The sequence below is a fragment of the Prionailurus bengalensis genome, chromosome C1 (genome assembly GCF_016509475.1).
Source record: "Prionailurus bengalensis isolate Pbe53 chromosome C1, Fcat_Pben_1.1_paternal_pri, whole genome shotgun sequence".
Classification (NCBI taxonomy): domain Eukaryota; kingdom Metazoa; phylum Chordata; class Mammalia; order Carnivora; family Felidae; genus Prionailurus; species Prionailurus bengalensis.
This window is the reverse complement of record NC_057345.1, coordinates 156,731,648-156,746,814: the sequence shown is the minus strand read 5'-3', so window position 1 is coordinate 156,746,814 and position 15,167 is coordinate 156,731,648. Positions and strand designations below refer to the sequence as shown.

The 15,167-nt window shown below is 37.8% G+C and overlaps 1 protein-coding gene across 1 annotated transcript in view; it reads right to left on the bottom strand.

Annotated features, from left to right (window-relative positions):
- LOC122479489 overlaps positions 1 to 13,917 on the bottom strand; it is a 122,785-nt gene extending 108,868 nt beyond the window's left edge. The window contains exons 1-2 of the mRNA XM_043573366.1: positions 13,912 to 13,917; positions 900 to 1,319 (exon numbers count right to left, since the gene is read on the bottom strand). Of these exons, the coding sequence (XP_043429301.1) occupies positions 900 to 1,319; positions 13,912 to 13,917 (426 nt within the window). The remainder of the gene's footprint in view (positions 1 to 899; positions 1,320 to 13,911) is intronic.
- Positions 13,918 to 15,167: the final 1,250 nt, after the last annotated feature.

Below are 15,167 nucleotides of genomic sequence, written 5' to 3'. Positions count from 1 at the left end.
AAGTGTCACTAGATTAAAAAAAAAATTAACAAAGCATGGAGTTTGCTTCCCACTGGAAAACCTCAGATCATTTATTAATTCTTTATTAAATTAAATTATTATCTGTTATGTAGGGGCCCTAATGGGTGCAATAAATTCAAGCAATTCTAATTTAAACAGTTGTTTTTAATTGAAAACAGAAGTATAAATGTGGTCTTCATTAATAATGTTGCTAATCCTGTTTCCTGGATTTGATTAAAAGTCGCCTTTAGCTAATAGACATATTTTAAATGTGACATTATAGTACACCAAAATCACTGAAGCACGATCATCATCTACCACAAAATATTTCAGACTCTGTGCCTAGTAGTTTAAATATATTATCAATAATCCTCACGAGATCCCTGTAAAGCAGATTAAGACACCTGCATTCTCAAGGTTAAGTGTCATGCAGCTCTAGAAGTAAATGGCAGGTTTTAGGTTGAAATCTAGTTCACTGTGGTTCCATTTCACTATCATTATGGATAAATCCTCACTGAGCTCTAGCTAAACATAGCACCATTTGTTAAATGTTTGAAGCGCAAAGCCCTAAGGAATTGTCCCTACCTCTAAGGAACTGGCAACCTAGTTATGGAAACAAGGCATGTACAAAAAGAAACAGCCTACCAGAGCTGTTTTTGCAGGAGTAAAAGGAAATTGAGTCCCCACTTGAATAGACCATAGAAGAAGTCAAGGATAGAGGATGCCACATTTCACACTGTATATTACACAGCAGCCTCAGGACATTTGTCTAGAGTATAGGTGAGGGGAAAACACGCACACACAGAAGCAACCAAAAAACATCACGTGCTTAAAAATAAGCGGCAGGTGAAGCTAGTTGCCTAGCTTGTCAACTGGAAATTTCAACTCTCAATCCTTACCTTTTGGCAATATTGTGCTGGTCTAGCTGGTCTGTTTCCACTCCTGGGAGCCTCAAACACGCTTCTCAGCTCATCAAGGGCAATAGAGAAGTGCTCGATCCTGCGCCGACCAGTCAAGGAATCCTCTTTTAGCATTTCAGGTGGGCGATATTCCCTGGAGTTGTCACTCTTGTCCTCACGCTCTGAGTTCAACATCTCCTCTCCTACACTGAGGGGCATGCCAGGGGCATCTGGAGGTCCAGGTGCTGACACTCCCTCTACTTTGGGGTCAAGCAATTTGCTTTCTCGAGGCTGGAAGAGCCTGCAACGACTACCTCCAGGGCAACACTCACTTTTGTGGTACTCGCTGGATTCCCACTTCTGCCTCAGGAGGTTCAGGGAGCCCTTCTGTATCGGGAACTTGGACGGCTCCAGGTTGTCCTGCAATATCAAAAGTGTCTTTTGTCAAAGATGTGGTCAGGTGTGTGAAGCATTTTCAAAACACCTGGAGTGCCAGCTCTTGGGGTTGGTGTTACAGTACAGAAATCCAGCTTTGCTATGTAATGTCTGGCTCTTGACCCTACAAAGTATGCCAGTTAACTTAGATTATGGAGAGGACTGGTTTGTACAGCCATGGACATTTAAAAGTAGAGACAAAAACCAAGACGAAGTGATTTTTCCCCCTTTCTTTCTCTATAAAATCACCCACCAATTATTTACTATGTAAAACTCAGACAACGTTCATTCATTGTTTAGTATATTCTGAGAAAAAGCAATTTAGCAAGTCTAATATGAAATTAAAAGGTTCGTAACAATTCAGGACTTCCTTTGAAATTACTGGTTTCTGCAAATGTCTTACTTCACAAGGGATAGACTAATCGCTAACAGCTATTAAGTTCCTGCTATATGGCAAATCCTTTGATAAAAAACTTTATATGAATCTCATTCTAATCCTAACATCATCAGAATGAGTTAGTTGCTACTATGATTATTATCTTCCAGGAAAGGAAACTGAAAAGTACTTTGTCCAGGGTTCTAAGTGACAGAGTCTGGATTTGAAATGCATCTTTGTGACTCCAGAACCTGCCCTCTTAGCCACTGCAGACTAATGCCTCTTTTGTAATTTTAGCATCCAATTCAAATCTTATTGTGAAATTGATGAGAACTTCACCTTGTTTTAGTTTTGTGGTGAAGAGGAAAAAAAAAATCAAATGGCAAAATGTATCCTTGCCAGAAACAAACCCACACATCCAAACACAAATCATAGACAGCAAGAGTTACACGCTAGCATAAATTTTTGCCATAGAAATGGCTACTTTCTATTCTAACCCAGAGATTCTACACTACAAACTTGGGGCTTTAATAAATACATTTTGGAATGAACGAACGAATGAATGAATGAATTAATTAATTAATTTTGCTCTTGAGGGATGATGCATTTTTCTGCAAAAGTATTTGCACAGTGTGTATGATAAACAATCTCACTTAGATTAAGGCCTGGAAGTATCTCAAAAGGTCACCTAATACAACGGGTCTCCAGACTTCTTTGACTGCAAACCCCATTGTAAGACACATTCTATGTATTGGGACTCAGCTCACACAGTACATAAATAAATAAGAAAAAACATTTTTGGTTTCATTAAATATTGTCTTTTATTATGTGAACTGTCTGGTGATGTTTTCCACTCTGATACCCTTCACTTAAAAAAAGAAACGCTACCCACCAAATTGATTTAATGGTCTACTAATGGGTCATGGACTGTTGGTGTGCTCCACTTACAGCAGGAGTTCAAACTTGGGTTGGGTTTTACTAACAGTGAGGCCTTACAAAAGCTTAATTTCTAAAATGGATTTATAAACATCATGGCTTTATTCTGAAAAATACATTAGATAATGCATATAAAACTTCCGGGGTGTATTAGAAACGCACCCATAGCTCTTAATTACACTCTGTGCTCCATCTCTTGCTAAAACATCATTTGAATCGGTCACATATTCATGCTACACATAAGCTTCCTAGATAGGAGTGCTTGGAAGAAGGATGAGAGTATTTTAAGTCACAAATCCATAGACTGAACAGACTGGAAATTTTGGCTTTAATAATATTGCTAATTAATAAGTTTGGATTAGTCACTTATTATAGAAAATCTCAAAAAACAGTAGCACCCAGCAAGACCTGAATATCTGTTTGGAAAACTGATTAGCATATGCTGAGAATCTAATCAACATATGCTGGAAATGTCTGTGACTCATGTGCAAATGGACTTAAGAAAAGATCTTATTAACAAGGGAATGACTGAGACATTGTCACAGCTGGTAATAGTGACCTCATGAGGTTATTTAATGAAAGAATTATTCCTCAGCCAAACTTGCAGAGTTAGGAACAGAAATGTAGGAGGAAGAAAAATTGCAAAGTAGTGGAGGAAAACCATTTTTTTGTTCTCCTATAGAAAAAAAAATCCTAATCTTTAAAACTGATTTGGAATTTCTGATTCTACATAAAGACAGAATAGACACACTTTTCTCTATTCTTCCTATTAAATATGGCTAAAGCCCTTGGAAATTATATATAAAGCAAATGTAAGAGACAGATTGCCTAGGTACTCTGAGATTTGAGGAGCAATATGGTAATGAACTCTTTCAGTCTTATGTAGCCAAAACTTGTTGCTGGAAGACTAACCCAAAGACTTCTAATGGGAACAAAGAAACTTCCCCAAGGAAAGCCTTCTCTCTAGCCAAAGAAACAGGAAATGGGGCAACTTAGCATAACAGGAAATTTTGGACCATGATTGCCATCCTCCAGGTAAATACTGAACTATTTTTGCTCAAGATATGTGTGAGGTTTTTTCCCCCACATCAACTAATTCTCCAACTCTCTGGCCTCTAACTAGGTGTCCTATGGTTAACTAATTGGCATTAGCACAGATTCCAAAGATTAGGATCTTAGTTTCATAAGGCTGTCCTTCAGAGACCAGTCAAGTCCCAGGTTGCCACCTGTACTTCTGACCAACTGGCTATCAGTTGAGGGTTCCCATGATCCCTCTTACTCAGGTTGGATAATTTGTTGAAACGACTCACAGAACTTAGGATGACACTTTACTTATATTTACCTGTTCATTACAAGGGATACAACTCAGGAACAGCTAAATGGACGTGATGCACATGGTAAAGTATGAACTGGGTGGTGCAGAACCTCCATGCCTTCTTGGCATCCTGGTGTGTTCACCACCTCAGAAGCTCTGGGTTGTTTAGGGGATTTTATGGAAGCTTCATTATAGCGATGATTGATTAAATCGTTGGCTGTTGGCCATTAGCTCAACATCCAGCTCCTTTCCCCTCCTCAGAGATCAGGGGTGGGGTTAAAAGTTCTAACTCTCTAACCATGTTTTCATTTTTCTGGTGAACAATCCCCATCATGAAGCTATTTAGGACCCCAGCTACCAGTCATCTTATTAGCATACAGAAGATATTCATACCCTCCAGAGATTCCAAGAGTTTTGGGAGATGTGTGCAAGATCATTATATATTTATCACAAACACCATGAAAAATGCCACCATTGCTCCTTGTTGTCCCCTCTCCCTCCTACCACAATGATGGTGTCAGAGAGCAAGGGTCTTCATCCCCACTCAATGATAACAAGATCTCCAAGATGTCAGTGAAGGCTATGTGAGGATCATGTAGTTCTGCACCATCTAGAGGTAATGAGATGTTTCTCCTTCTCCCCTTTCCTGCTCACATCAGAAGACATGGAGTTGGAAGCTAAAACTTTCACCATCATCCACTGTTGGTGAAGTTTCTCTTCCAACGGTGGTGTCAGAGGAGCCCATGAAAAGACCAATAACACTGGGGGTTGGGGAAGGGAGGTAGTTCTCTCCATCCCTGAAAGTCAGGGTGATATTAATGAAATCCCACTTCACCTAACAGTAATGGATCATTCCTCTCCTGGGAGTCAAAGGAGACTAACTGGGTAAATTGGAATTCTACTCCCACTTGAAAATAATAAAGCTTCTTCTCCTTCATCTTCTGAAATAGATATAAGTTCCAAATTTTATAACAGAATCACCCAAATGTCCAGGATATAATTGATAATCACAGGTCCTCCCTCTTTCTCTTTCTCTCTCTGCCCCTTGCTCACTTGTGCCTCCCCCTCAAAAAGAAAAGAAAAGAAAAGAAAAGAAAAGAAAAGAAAAGAAAAGAAAATGACCGGTCATACTAAGAGCCAGGAAAACCTAACTTGAGGAGAAAAACAATCAGTAGACACCAATACTGAGATGACTCAGATATTTGGAATCCTCTGAAAGAATTATGATGACTGAAAGTAGTCATCATAAAATTGCATCGATGAGTAATTGCAAACATGCTTGAAATTCTTGTAACAATGGAAAAGTCTTAGCAAACAGAAGATATAAAGGATAATCAAATAGAAATTTCACAATTGAGATATCAATAACCAAAATAAAAAATTCACCAATAAAAAAATTCACTGATGGTCTCAGAATAATGGAAAGGACAAAAGAAAAAGACTGATAAATCTGAGGATAGAATGTTAGAAATTACCCAACGTAGGGGCATCTGGGTGGCTCAGTCAATTGAGCGTCCAACTTCAGCTCAGGTCATGATTTCATGATTTGTGAGTTCAAGCCCCACATGGGGCTCAGTGCTGTCAATGCAGAGACCACTTTCAATCCTCTGTCCCCCTCTCTCTGTCCCTCCCATGCTTGCGTACTTGTTCTCTCTCTCAAAATAAATAAACACTAAAAAAAAAAAAAAAAGAAATTGCCCACTGTAAACAACCTAAAGAAAATATAGTGAAAGAAAGAAAAAAATATAGAACCATAAGGACCAGGTATCATAAGGACCAAAGATCTAACATTCATGTCACTGAGGTCCCAGAAGAAGAGGGGAAAGATGGTGGTGCTGAAAAACTAGTCAAAGAGATCATGCTTGGAAATTCCCCAAATTTGGCAAAAGACATGAACTTATGGATTAAAAAAGTTGAGCTAACCCCCAAGACACATCAAAATCCAATTTCAGAAAACAAAATTAAAAAAAAAAAAAAGTCTTGCAGGCAGTAAGAAAGAAAACCTTAGGGGGAAAAACAATTTAAATGACAATGGATATTTTGTCAGAAATCATGGAGGTAAGGAGGAAATGACACAATATTTTTCAAAGGCTATAAGAAAATAACTGTTGGGGGCACATGTGTGGCTGAGTCAGTTGAGCATCAGACTCTTGATTTTGACTCAGGTCATGATCTCATGGCTCCTGATGGAGCTCCGCCTTGGGCTTTGTGCTGACAGCATGGACCCTGCTTGGGATTCTCTCTCTCTGCCCCTCCCCTGCTCACACTTTCGTACTCTCTCTCAAATAAACAAACAAACAAACAAACAAAAAAGAGAAGATAATTGTCACTCCAAATTTTATTTCTACAGAAATTACCCTTCTAGGGATGAAAGAAAAATGAAGACATTCAGCTGAAGAAAAACTAAAAGAATTCATTGCCACCAAATTTACCCTAAAAGCATAGTTAAAAGAATTCTTGAAACAAAGGAAACTATAAAAGAAAGCATTTTGGAACATCGAGAATGAAGAGAGAACAATAAAAAGAGAAGAATCATGGATAAATACATTAGACTTTCTCCTCTTAAATTTCCTAAACTGTGGTTGATTGTTGAAGCAAAAAGTTCAACATTGTCTGCTATGGTTCTCAGTGTATGTAGTGGAGTTATTTAAAAACAGTTATACTATAAATTAGGGAGGGTAAAGGAATAAAAGATAAAGTTTCTATACTTCAACTGGCAAAATGCTGACACCAAGAGACTGTGATAAGTTATACATATATAATGTGATATTCTAGAAATCACTAAAAAAAATCATGTTAAAAAATAGATAAATCAAAATGTATTTTAAGAAATATTCAAGTAACTCACAGAAGTTAGAGAAAAGGAAACAAACAAAGAGAACAAAGATAAAAACAAACTAAAATGACAGGGTTAAGCCCTATAATATCAATTATTACATGAAATGTAAATGATCTAAAATACTGATGAAAAAATAGAGATTGCAGAGAACATAAAAACCATTATCCACATACGTATGAAAGAGTATTATGCTGAGTGAAAAAAAAATCTCAGAAGGTCACATACTGTATGACTGCCTTTGCATAACATCTTTGAAATGACAAATTATAGATGTGCAGAACAGGTTAGTGGTTGCCAGTGTTGTAAATGTGGAGGGCAAGATAGGTATGACTACAAAGAGGTAGCCCAAGAGAGATATTTGGGGGGTGAGGTGGGGTTGAAAAAGTTCTGATCTCTATTACAACTATGATAAAAGTGTAACAACCTACACGTGATAAAATGGCATAAGACTATAATACACATTGTGTCGATGTCAATTTCCTATGTCTGATAATATACTATGCACTCATGTAAGACGTAACAATTGAAGGAACCTAAGCAGTGTTCACTAGCTCTCAATGCACAGTGTTGGCAACTTCTTGTGAATCTAGAATTATTTAAAAATAAAATATTAATGGGGCACCTGGGTGTCTCAGTTGGTTAAGCCTCCAGCTCTTGATTTTAGCTCAGGTCACGGTCTCACGGTTCATGAGATGGAGCCCTGTGTCAGGCTCTGCTCTGATAGCTCAGAGCCTGCTCAGGATTCTGTCTCCTTCTCTCTCTACCCCTCCCCTGCTTGTTCTCTCTCTCCCTCTCAAAATAAATAAATAAAATTTAAAAATATATATAAATAAATAAAAATAAAATGTTCAAAACCAAACAGACAAGTGATTTGAAGTCACTCCTCTGGGTTTTATTCTACTTGGAGAGCACAGTGAGAAACATAGACAGTAATACCAGCATTCATGTGCAGTGACATGGGGTGGTAAGTCCCTCTGCTGCACTGGCCACCATTATGAATGGCTAAGTGACATCTTTGTGTCAGTTGTCAATTTATTGCTGCTCAGCTCCCCCCGTGTACTTTTCAATATATGTTCCATGATAAAATACTGAATTCCTTTAAGTATTTCTCCTTTAAAGTACATACAATGTTTAGCTTTCTCAGTAGAGGGCGCTGGAGGGTCAGTGCAGGAGGAAGAGGCTCTCTGCAATTTCCTGTGAGGGTAGGGTGTCAGGGGTTTTATGATATGAGAACATCCAGTCAGTGGAGCCCGTCCAGCCACAGGGATAGAATGCCACCCCTCTATGATCTTACGACCTTAGTCTGGGGATAATCCTTCCATAGCCCGCTCAACATGGAAACAAATCTTACAGCTGTCAGTGACCTGGAGGCTATCACAGAAAGCAGCTGTTGATTCTGCAAGCTCCTGAGCAACCCACATGCAGCCTGCGTGTGGCCCAGGAGATCAACACAGATCTGCTGCTCCCTCTGCCAGTCCCTACAATAGCTCATGTGCTCTGAATGCCTCTTGACAAGATAAGGGCTATGACTCCCAGCACACGGCCTTCCTACTAGTTGCTCATCACCTGTTCAGTGTGTACCCTGGGGGGTGGCCTATTGCTTGTCTAGAAACTCCACGAGCATCTGCAGCCGGGCTATACCAGCAAGCTGGTTAGCTAGGCTAGGGCTGAACCACACCTTCTCCAACCCAAGTCTGAATCCTTTGTAAATCTGTCCTTCCTTGGTTATTCTTCCTCAGACCTAGGGTACCATAAATTGTGTTTTTATATATTATGGTTACACTTTTATTGTAGACATTAATCATTTATATTAAATTTCTCCTGTTTAAACTGTTGTGTGGTTTCTATTTCCTGATTGGACCCCATGGCTATAATACTCTTGTTTAATAAGAGATGTTTACTATCTAATTTCAACAGCAGGTCATAAGGGTACATGTTTTTAGTATTGTCATGATAGTGCATGCCCCTGTTCCCCTTATTACCAACTGTGCTGGTGTGTGATGTGTGGTTGGTAATAACTCTTCTTCCCATAGTCCCTCGGTAATGACAACCAACGTGACAGAGGACAGCATTTACTGAAAAGTGTCCCACTGAACTCTAGTCTTCCATTATGTTCTTCAGAAAACATTACAGCAAGAATTATCTAGACAAACAAAATTTAAAAACATAATATTCATCCCATAATATCCAAGCCCAAGTAATTGTTGTTCTAAACTTATTTAATGAGAGAATCTTTTATCATAAATTGCTCTTAATATGTTCAGGTGTTGTCTTCCATCAAAGTCATTTTGATAAATGTTAACATAAAGCAAAAATCACTGTAAAAGGCAAGCCTCAGAGTCCTTCTTAGTATATATATAGCAGTAAAAATTGATTATTCAACTCACTTAGTCATGAATTTGACATGTCTTTAAAAAGTATTTAAGGGGCGCCTGGGTGGCACAGTCGGTTAAGCGTCCGACTTTAGCCAGGTCACGATCTCGCGGTCCATGAGTTTGAGTCCCACGTCAGGCTCTGGGCTGATGGCTCAGAGCCTGGAGCCTGTTTCCGATTCTGTGTCTCCCTCTCTCTCTGCCCCTCCCCCGTTCATGCTCTGTCTCTCTCTGTCCCAAAAATAAATTAAAAAACGTTGAAAAAAAGTATTTAATAATTATATTTAACAAATAATATTTTCATATTTTTATTAAAACATGGACTTGAATCTGTGAAAGACCATATAAGCTGAAACATTTATACATAATATGAGAAGACCTTCCCAGCCTTTGGAGAATTGCATAGTAAGTAAGAACCTGGATATATATGAACTAAGGAAGATAACTGGATATTTTATACAACAAGGGTCATTTAATTAAAAAACAAAACAAAACCAAAAACAACTGAGAAGAAATAAAGATCCCAAGGAGCTACACAGGTGATCTCACTGTGACCGTGCCGCAAACGTTACCAATGGGTTGATGCATCTTCTTTCACACTCAATGAGACAGACTTTAATTCATGTAGGATTTACTTCCATTCCCAGACCCCAAGGCCTGCCCACCACATTATCTAGCAACACAGGGGAGCAGTGCTCAGGAACAGCGTGAAGTTCAGGAATTCTGGACTTTGGTTGTCTCTGTCCAGTGGTTCTCCTCTAGGTTAGGATATCACTACATTGAATCATTGAGACTGAGGTTGCAGCAAGGTAGACTGAGGTAGGATAAAACTGAAAAATGTCCAAAGAAACTACAGGATTAACCAATGACATAAAAAAAAAAAAAGCATCAGGGCGGAATAAAACCACTGTTGGCATTTCCACAGAAATGCATGCTGTTTTCAACTGTCACAGATGACTCACAAAATGTTTTGGTTTAACCTAAGTATGTGACTCTGCATTTTTCCTTGCTGAGGGGATGGTTTTGGAATTTAAGGGATTTTCTCTTTTTTTAATGTTTATTTTACTATTTTTTAGGGAGGATTAAGAGGCAGAGAGAGAGGGAAACAGAGGATCTAAAGTGATCTCTGTGCTGACAGTGGAGAGCCTGATGGGAGGCTCAAACCCACAAGCAGGGAGATCATGACCTGAGCCAAAGTCATATGCTCAACTGAGTCACCCAGACTCCTAAAGGGACTTTCAAACAAGACTCCCCTCCATCATTCTCTCTCTCTAGGACTTATTTCCTCTGCCCTTTCAGTCTCATGCAGTTCCTATTTCCTGTCCTGCCACAGGATCTTTGCAAATACCCTCCCTTATGTCTCAGTATTCTTCCCTCTCTTGGACTGGTATCTCCTAATGCTAATGACTCACTCGGAGAAGCACTCCTGACTTACCAAAGACATTAGAGCTTACTATTTAATAAATACCCAAGGTGATTTTGAAGAAGGTGATCTGAAACCCATTCTTGGAGAAACACTCATAAAGAGAACCAATGTTCTCATGGACAGACAGAAATACAATCTGTCAAGATTTTGTATATGCATATGAACTGATATTCACATTAGGATTCCAGGTCCTTTAGTTCATGTTGCTGCCAGGTGATCTGCTAGCTCCTGTGAAAATAGTATCAGGTGTGTAGAAGGAAACATTTTTCAGATGGGAAAGAAAAGCCTTATCAAAAACTAAGTTGCCAATGTATTAAAAACTGGATTCTCACAAAACTGTTCTTACAAGTTGTGATCTCTGTAATTCTAAGAATTTCCTCTTGCCTCCATTATTGTAACAGTGGGTTTGTCTCTAATTATGATAATAATTTAAGGTTTGTGGCCCATTTCATAAAATGACAAGAACAACGATTTTACCTGTCAAGCACACCAATGTGTTCAAAGAAAAATTAAGTCTTTGAGCAACTCTTGGTGCGAAGAAAAATTACCAAATGCTTTTCTGTTCTACTGAAATTCCCTTAAGTCAAATCTTAAACAAGCTTAGTAAATAGTCTCATTGGTTGATTTATTAAGACTTCTTGTAAATCATAACTCTTGTTTCTTGTATTTGAAGACATGTTTTGGTACACTTTTCTACTAAGAGTGTTTCAAGTTTAAAACAGAGTGATTTATCAATTTGAAACACATCCCCAAATAGAAGAAATAGGATTAGTACAGATGACAGCAAGTGGAAAGTTTTAAACAACCTGATATATGGCAAGGGTGACAAAAGTGCTGACACTTTCAACCTACATTTCCAAAAAGGGAAATTTATCCTGAAGTAAAAAATTTAATAGAAGGACATTCTTTATATGCAAATACCCTCTGCAGCATTTTTATAGTCATTAAAAGAAAAGGAAAACCCTAAAATTCAATGCAAGAGGAATGCCTTATTACATTATAGTAGAGCCACGTAGTAAAGTTAGGTAGCCATTGGAACTAGGAAATATGGAGTACACATAGAAATATTAAAATAAATTTATAATATTAAGCAAAGAAATGCACAGTAGGTAATGTATTGCATTATTTCAAAATACATGCATGGGTTTAAGAACTATGGGTTCTTAACTATGGGTTTTAAAAAATGAAAACAATAGTGTTTATGTATTGGGATTTGAGGCAACTGGCTTTTCCACACTTTCAAAGAGAAAAATAAAGACTGTCTTTGGCGGCATGAGTTTAAACCGTTTACCACCTTTCATGGAAGGAAAGAAATAATGCCTTTCACAACAATTATGGGTGTATTTGTAATATTTTTAAATTTCTCATTCGTTACTCTAATATTTATAGCATCAAATTCCAATATTCTCAGTTTTCCCTAAGCAGAGAATGACCATTGAAGGTAATTTAAGCCCAAGAGTCAGTTTACTGCAGTCATCTTTGTTTTAAATTACAGCACTACCAAACCCTCCCCCAGAATCAGCATGTGATCCCTCCTTTTCCCCTCCGGTGGTTTTTGTATATATGTTTATATGAATATATACACATAATGAATGTATACATATATACATTTATGATATAATACCTGAGCCCAACCACAAGTGATGTCATTTTTTTCATTTTATTTATTTTTGAGAGAGAGACAGAATGCAAGAGGGGGAGGGGCAGAGAGAAACACACACAGAATCTGAAGCTGATGTCACTTTTATTGCTTCCTTTGCTCTAAACTCAAGCAAGTAGCCATAAGTTATTTCAGAAAAGAATACAAACTCAGCTCCAAGACTTGAGAAGACTCCTCAACATATTTCCTGTAAGGACCTGGATGGAAAGCCTTTTGCCAGATGCAGGCAGGTGGACTTCTTCAGGGGCTTCTGTAATGCTGTTTCAAACTTATCTGATCATTTACTATTTATCTTGAAGTTCTGAAAGCATGGCATGCTGCAGAGGGTCTTGGATGCATGACAAGGCTGCTTTGTACAATTATTTCGGCTATAAATAAATTTATCTTTGTGTGTGAAAAATCACCTAATGCCTGTCTCCATGTTCATTATGTCCTTAGTTTCTATATGTTCTCTCTTTTCCCAACACCCACCATCCTCTTAAATATTGCATCTCAGAGATGAGAACATCTCCTCAAAGTCCTTTAAACTGGACTATAATAACAACAACAACTATTACAAAAACTCAGATACAATTTAGCAATTTTCATACCAACTAAAGTTAGGAAATATTTTTGTTAATCAAAACTTAGGCTCTACCAATTTATGAATAAAAGAGACATCAGAGTGCAATAAAAATGTATTGTGGAGAAGTGTTTTTAGTGGGCTTCTCATCTTTGGTAACTACAGCTATATGCCTGGAGGGGAAAAATATTTTGAAATAGAATGCTAGCCTCTTTTAAAACAGTAGCTAATGATCCCAACCAGATGACAGAACAAAAAAAGATTGTGGGGTGTATCAGCGTCTGCAAGCTGCAGTTTCAAACTACAAAACAAAAGGTTTCCAAGAACCTGCCAAATTTGTGTTGTCACTCAGCCAGATTCTCTGCCAAGGAAATCCTTAGTCTCACAACTATAGAAAGCAAGTTAAGGTTAGGGAAATCACCAAACTAGCACCTTCTGAAAAATATCCCAAGTGTTAAATTTATAACACTAATATTGGTGCGGGTTAATTTATTTTTCTGTTTTGGTTACTTTTTCAATTATCAAACATTTAGCATTTTTGTTGTGATTGAAAATTATTGTCAGACAACAATCATTTTTTTTCCAGAGGAAAATAAATCCTAAAAATAATGACTAAAGATGTTTGTCAAATAAAAAATAATTGATCTTTTTTGAGAGGGAAATTTTAATTAGTTTTGGCAGACAGTTGCTATCTTACCTGATAAGAATGTGAAAGAAAGGAGTTAAGAGTTTCAAAGGGATGGCATTTTCAGTATTAAAAACAAACAAACAAAAAAACCAAAACTAAAGCTTTAATATAAATGTTGCCAATTCCATTAATTTTTCTGGCTATCCTAACTTCATCAAAATAGATTTTCAATTAGTTTTCCTTCTGAAAATGTACCTAAAATTAGTACATTACTTAATTTGCATTAATAAGATGCATGCATAATTCATACACATAAAGAAAAAGATAAGAATAATGCATTTGTTTATTTTTCTTTCTTTTATCTCCTCATCCACATTTATTAAGCAAACTGGCAAAGCATCTTGCTAAGACAAGTTATTAAAAGAAGTTATGAAGTTGTATATTTGCAATAAGCTTATCTTACCGCCATGTCCTTTTCTGTCAAGTTCCTGTCCTGTGCCTCGGCTACCACAGTTACATATCCATTAAAGGAAAACACAAATTTAACAGTTCTTTAACTCACTGATCTCATCTAACTAATGAACATCAAGCATGATGGACATACGTTGCTAGATAGCAGTTACAAGACACCAAATCTCTCATAGCTAGCTCTGGGAGCTACATTATTTAGTAAGTCATGGAAGACAGAAGTGCACTTTCGACCATAACCCCTGCTTGTGCTGAGTACTCAGCTTACAAGGTTTACCAGGTAAAGGCTGATTGAAGCAGCCTTTGTTTGCAAATTCTATAGAACAACAACAACAACAACAATAACAAAAAGCATGCTCAAAAGATTGATCTTGCAGCATCCCAGGAAACTGTCTGTAGGGTGTGGATAATGAGTATTTAATAAAAGAAGATATTCATTAAGTGTTTTGTGGATTATCCCAAGCAGGCTGGGTACCAGACAATACCTGTTACTTAGACAATACAAAGCCAATGTTCTGTCACACAGGCAAGTTTCTTCCATTCTCACATACAGAAGACATCTGGAAGAAAACAATCATCCAAAACTTGCTCTTGTGAGGTTTAACATAAGAATGTCGATGCTAATAATACAAAGAAGAACAAAATTTTAGAGTTTACCATGGGAAGCTGATGAGGAATTAAAAGGTAAGTCCTGCTTTCAAGGATTTATAGTCTGGTCAAAAGCACTGCTTTCTACCTTTCCTGTGCACCGACATCACCTGAGATGCTGTTAACGCTGTAGATTCCCAAGGCCCTGATTGGGGAGATTCAATAGGTCTGGAATGTGGCCTGGGAATCTGTCTCCTTCTAAGCACCACAAGTGATTCTGATACCTGAAGCCCATGGACCCCAAATTTAAAGAACACCCTGCTACATCAACAGAAACATCAATGACCTGGAGAAGACACAATAGCATTAATTAATTCAGTACATGCTTAGAGATAGCTTACGATGGGAGAGGTACCATGCTAAGTACTTATAGCATCTTTATACAAACAACTTGTAAAAACGGAAAATGACAAGAGTTAGTGAGGCTATGGAGACATTGGAACCCTTGTATATTGCCGGAGGTATGTGAAATGGCGCAGCTGTTCAGAAAGACAATCTGGTGTTTCCTCAAAAAATGAAATATACAACTACCATGTGATCCAACAATTCCACTTCGGGGTACAGACCCGAGAGAACTGAAAGCAGGAACTCAAACAGGTATCT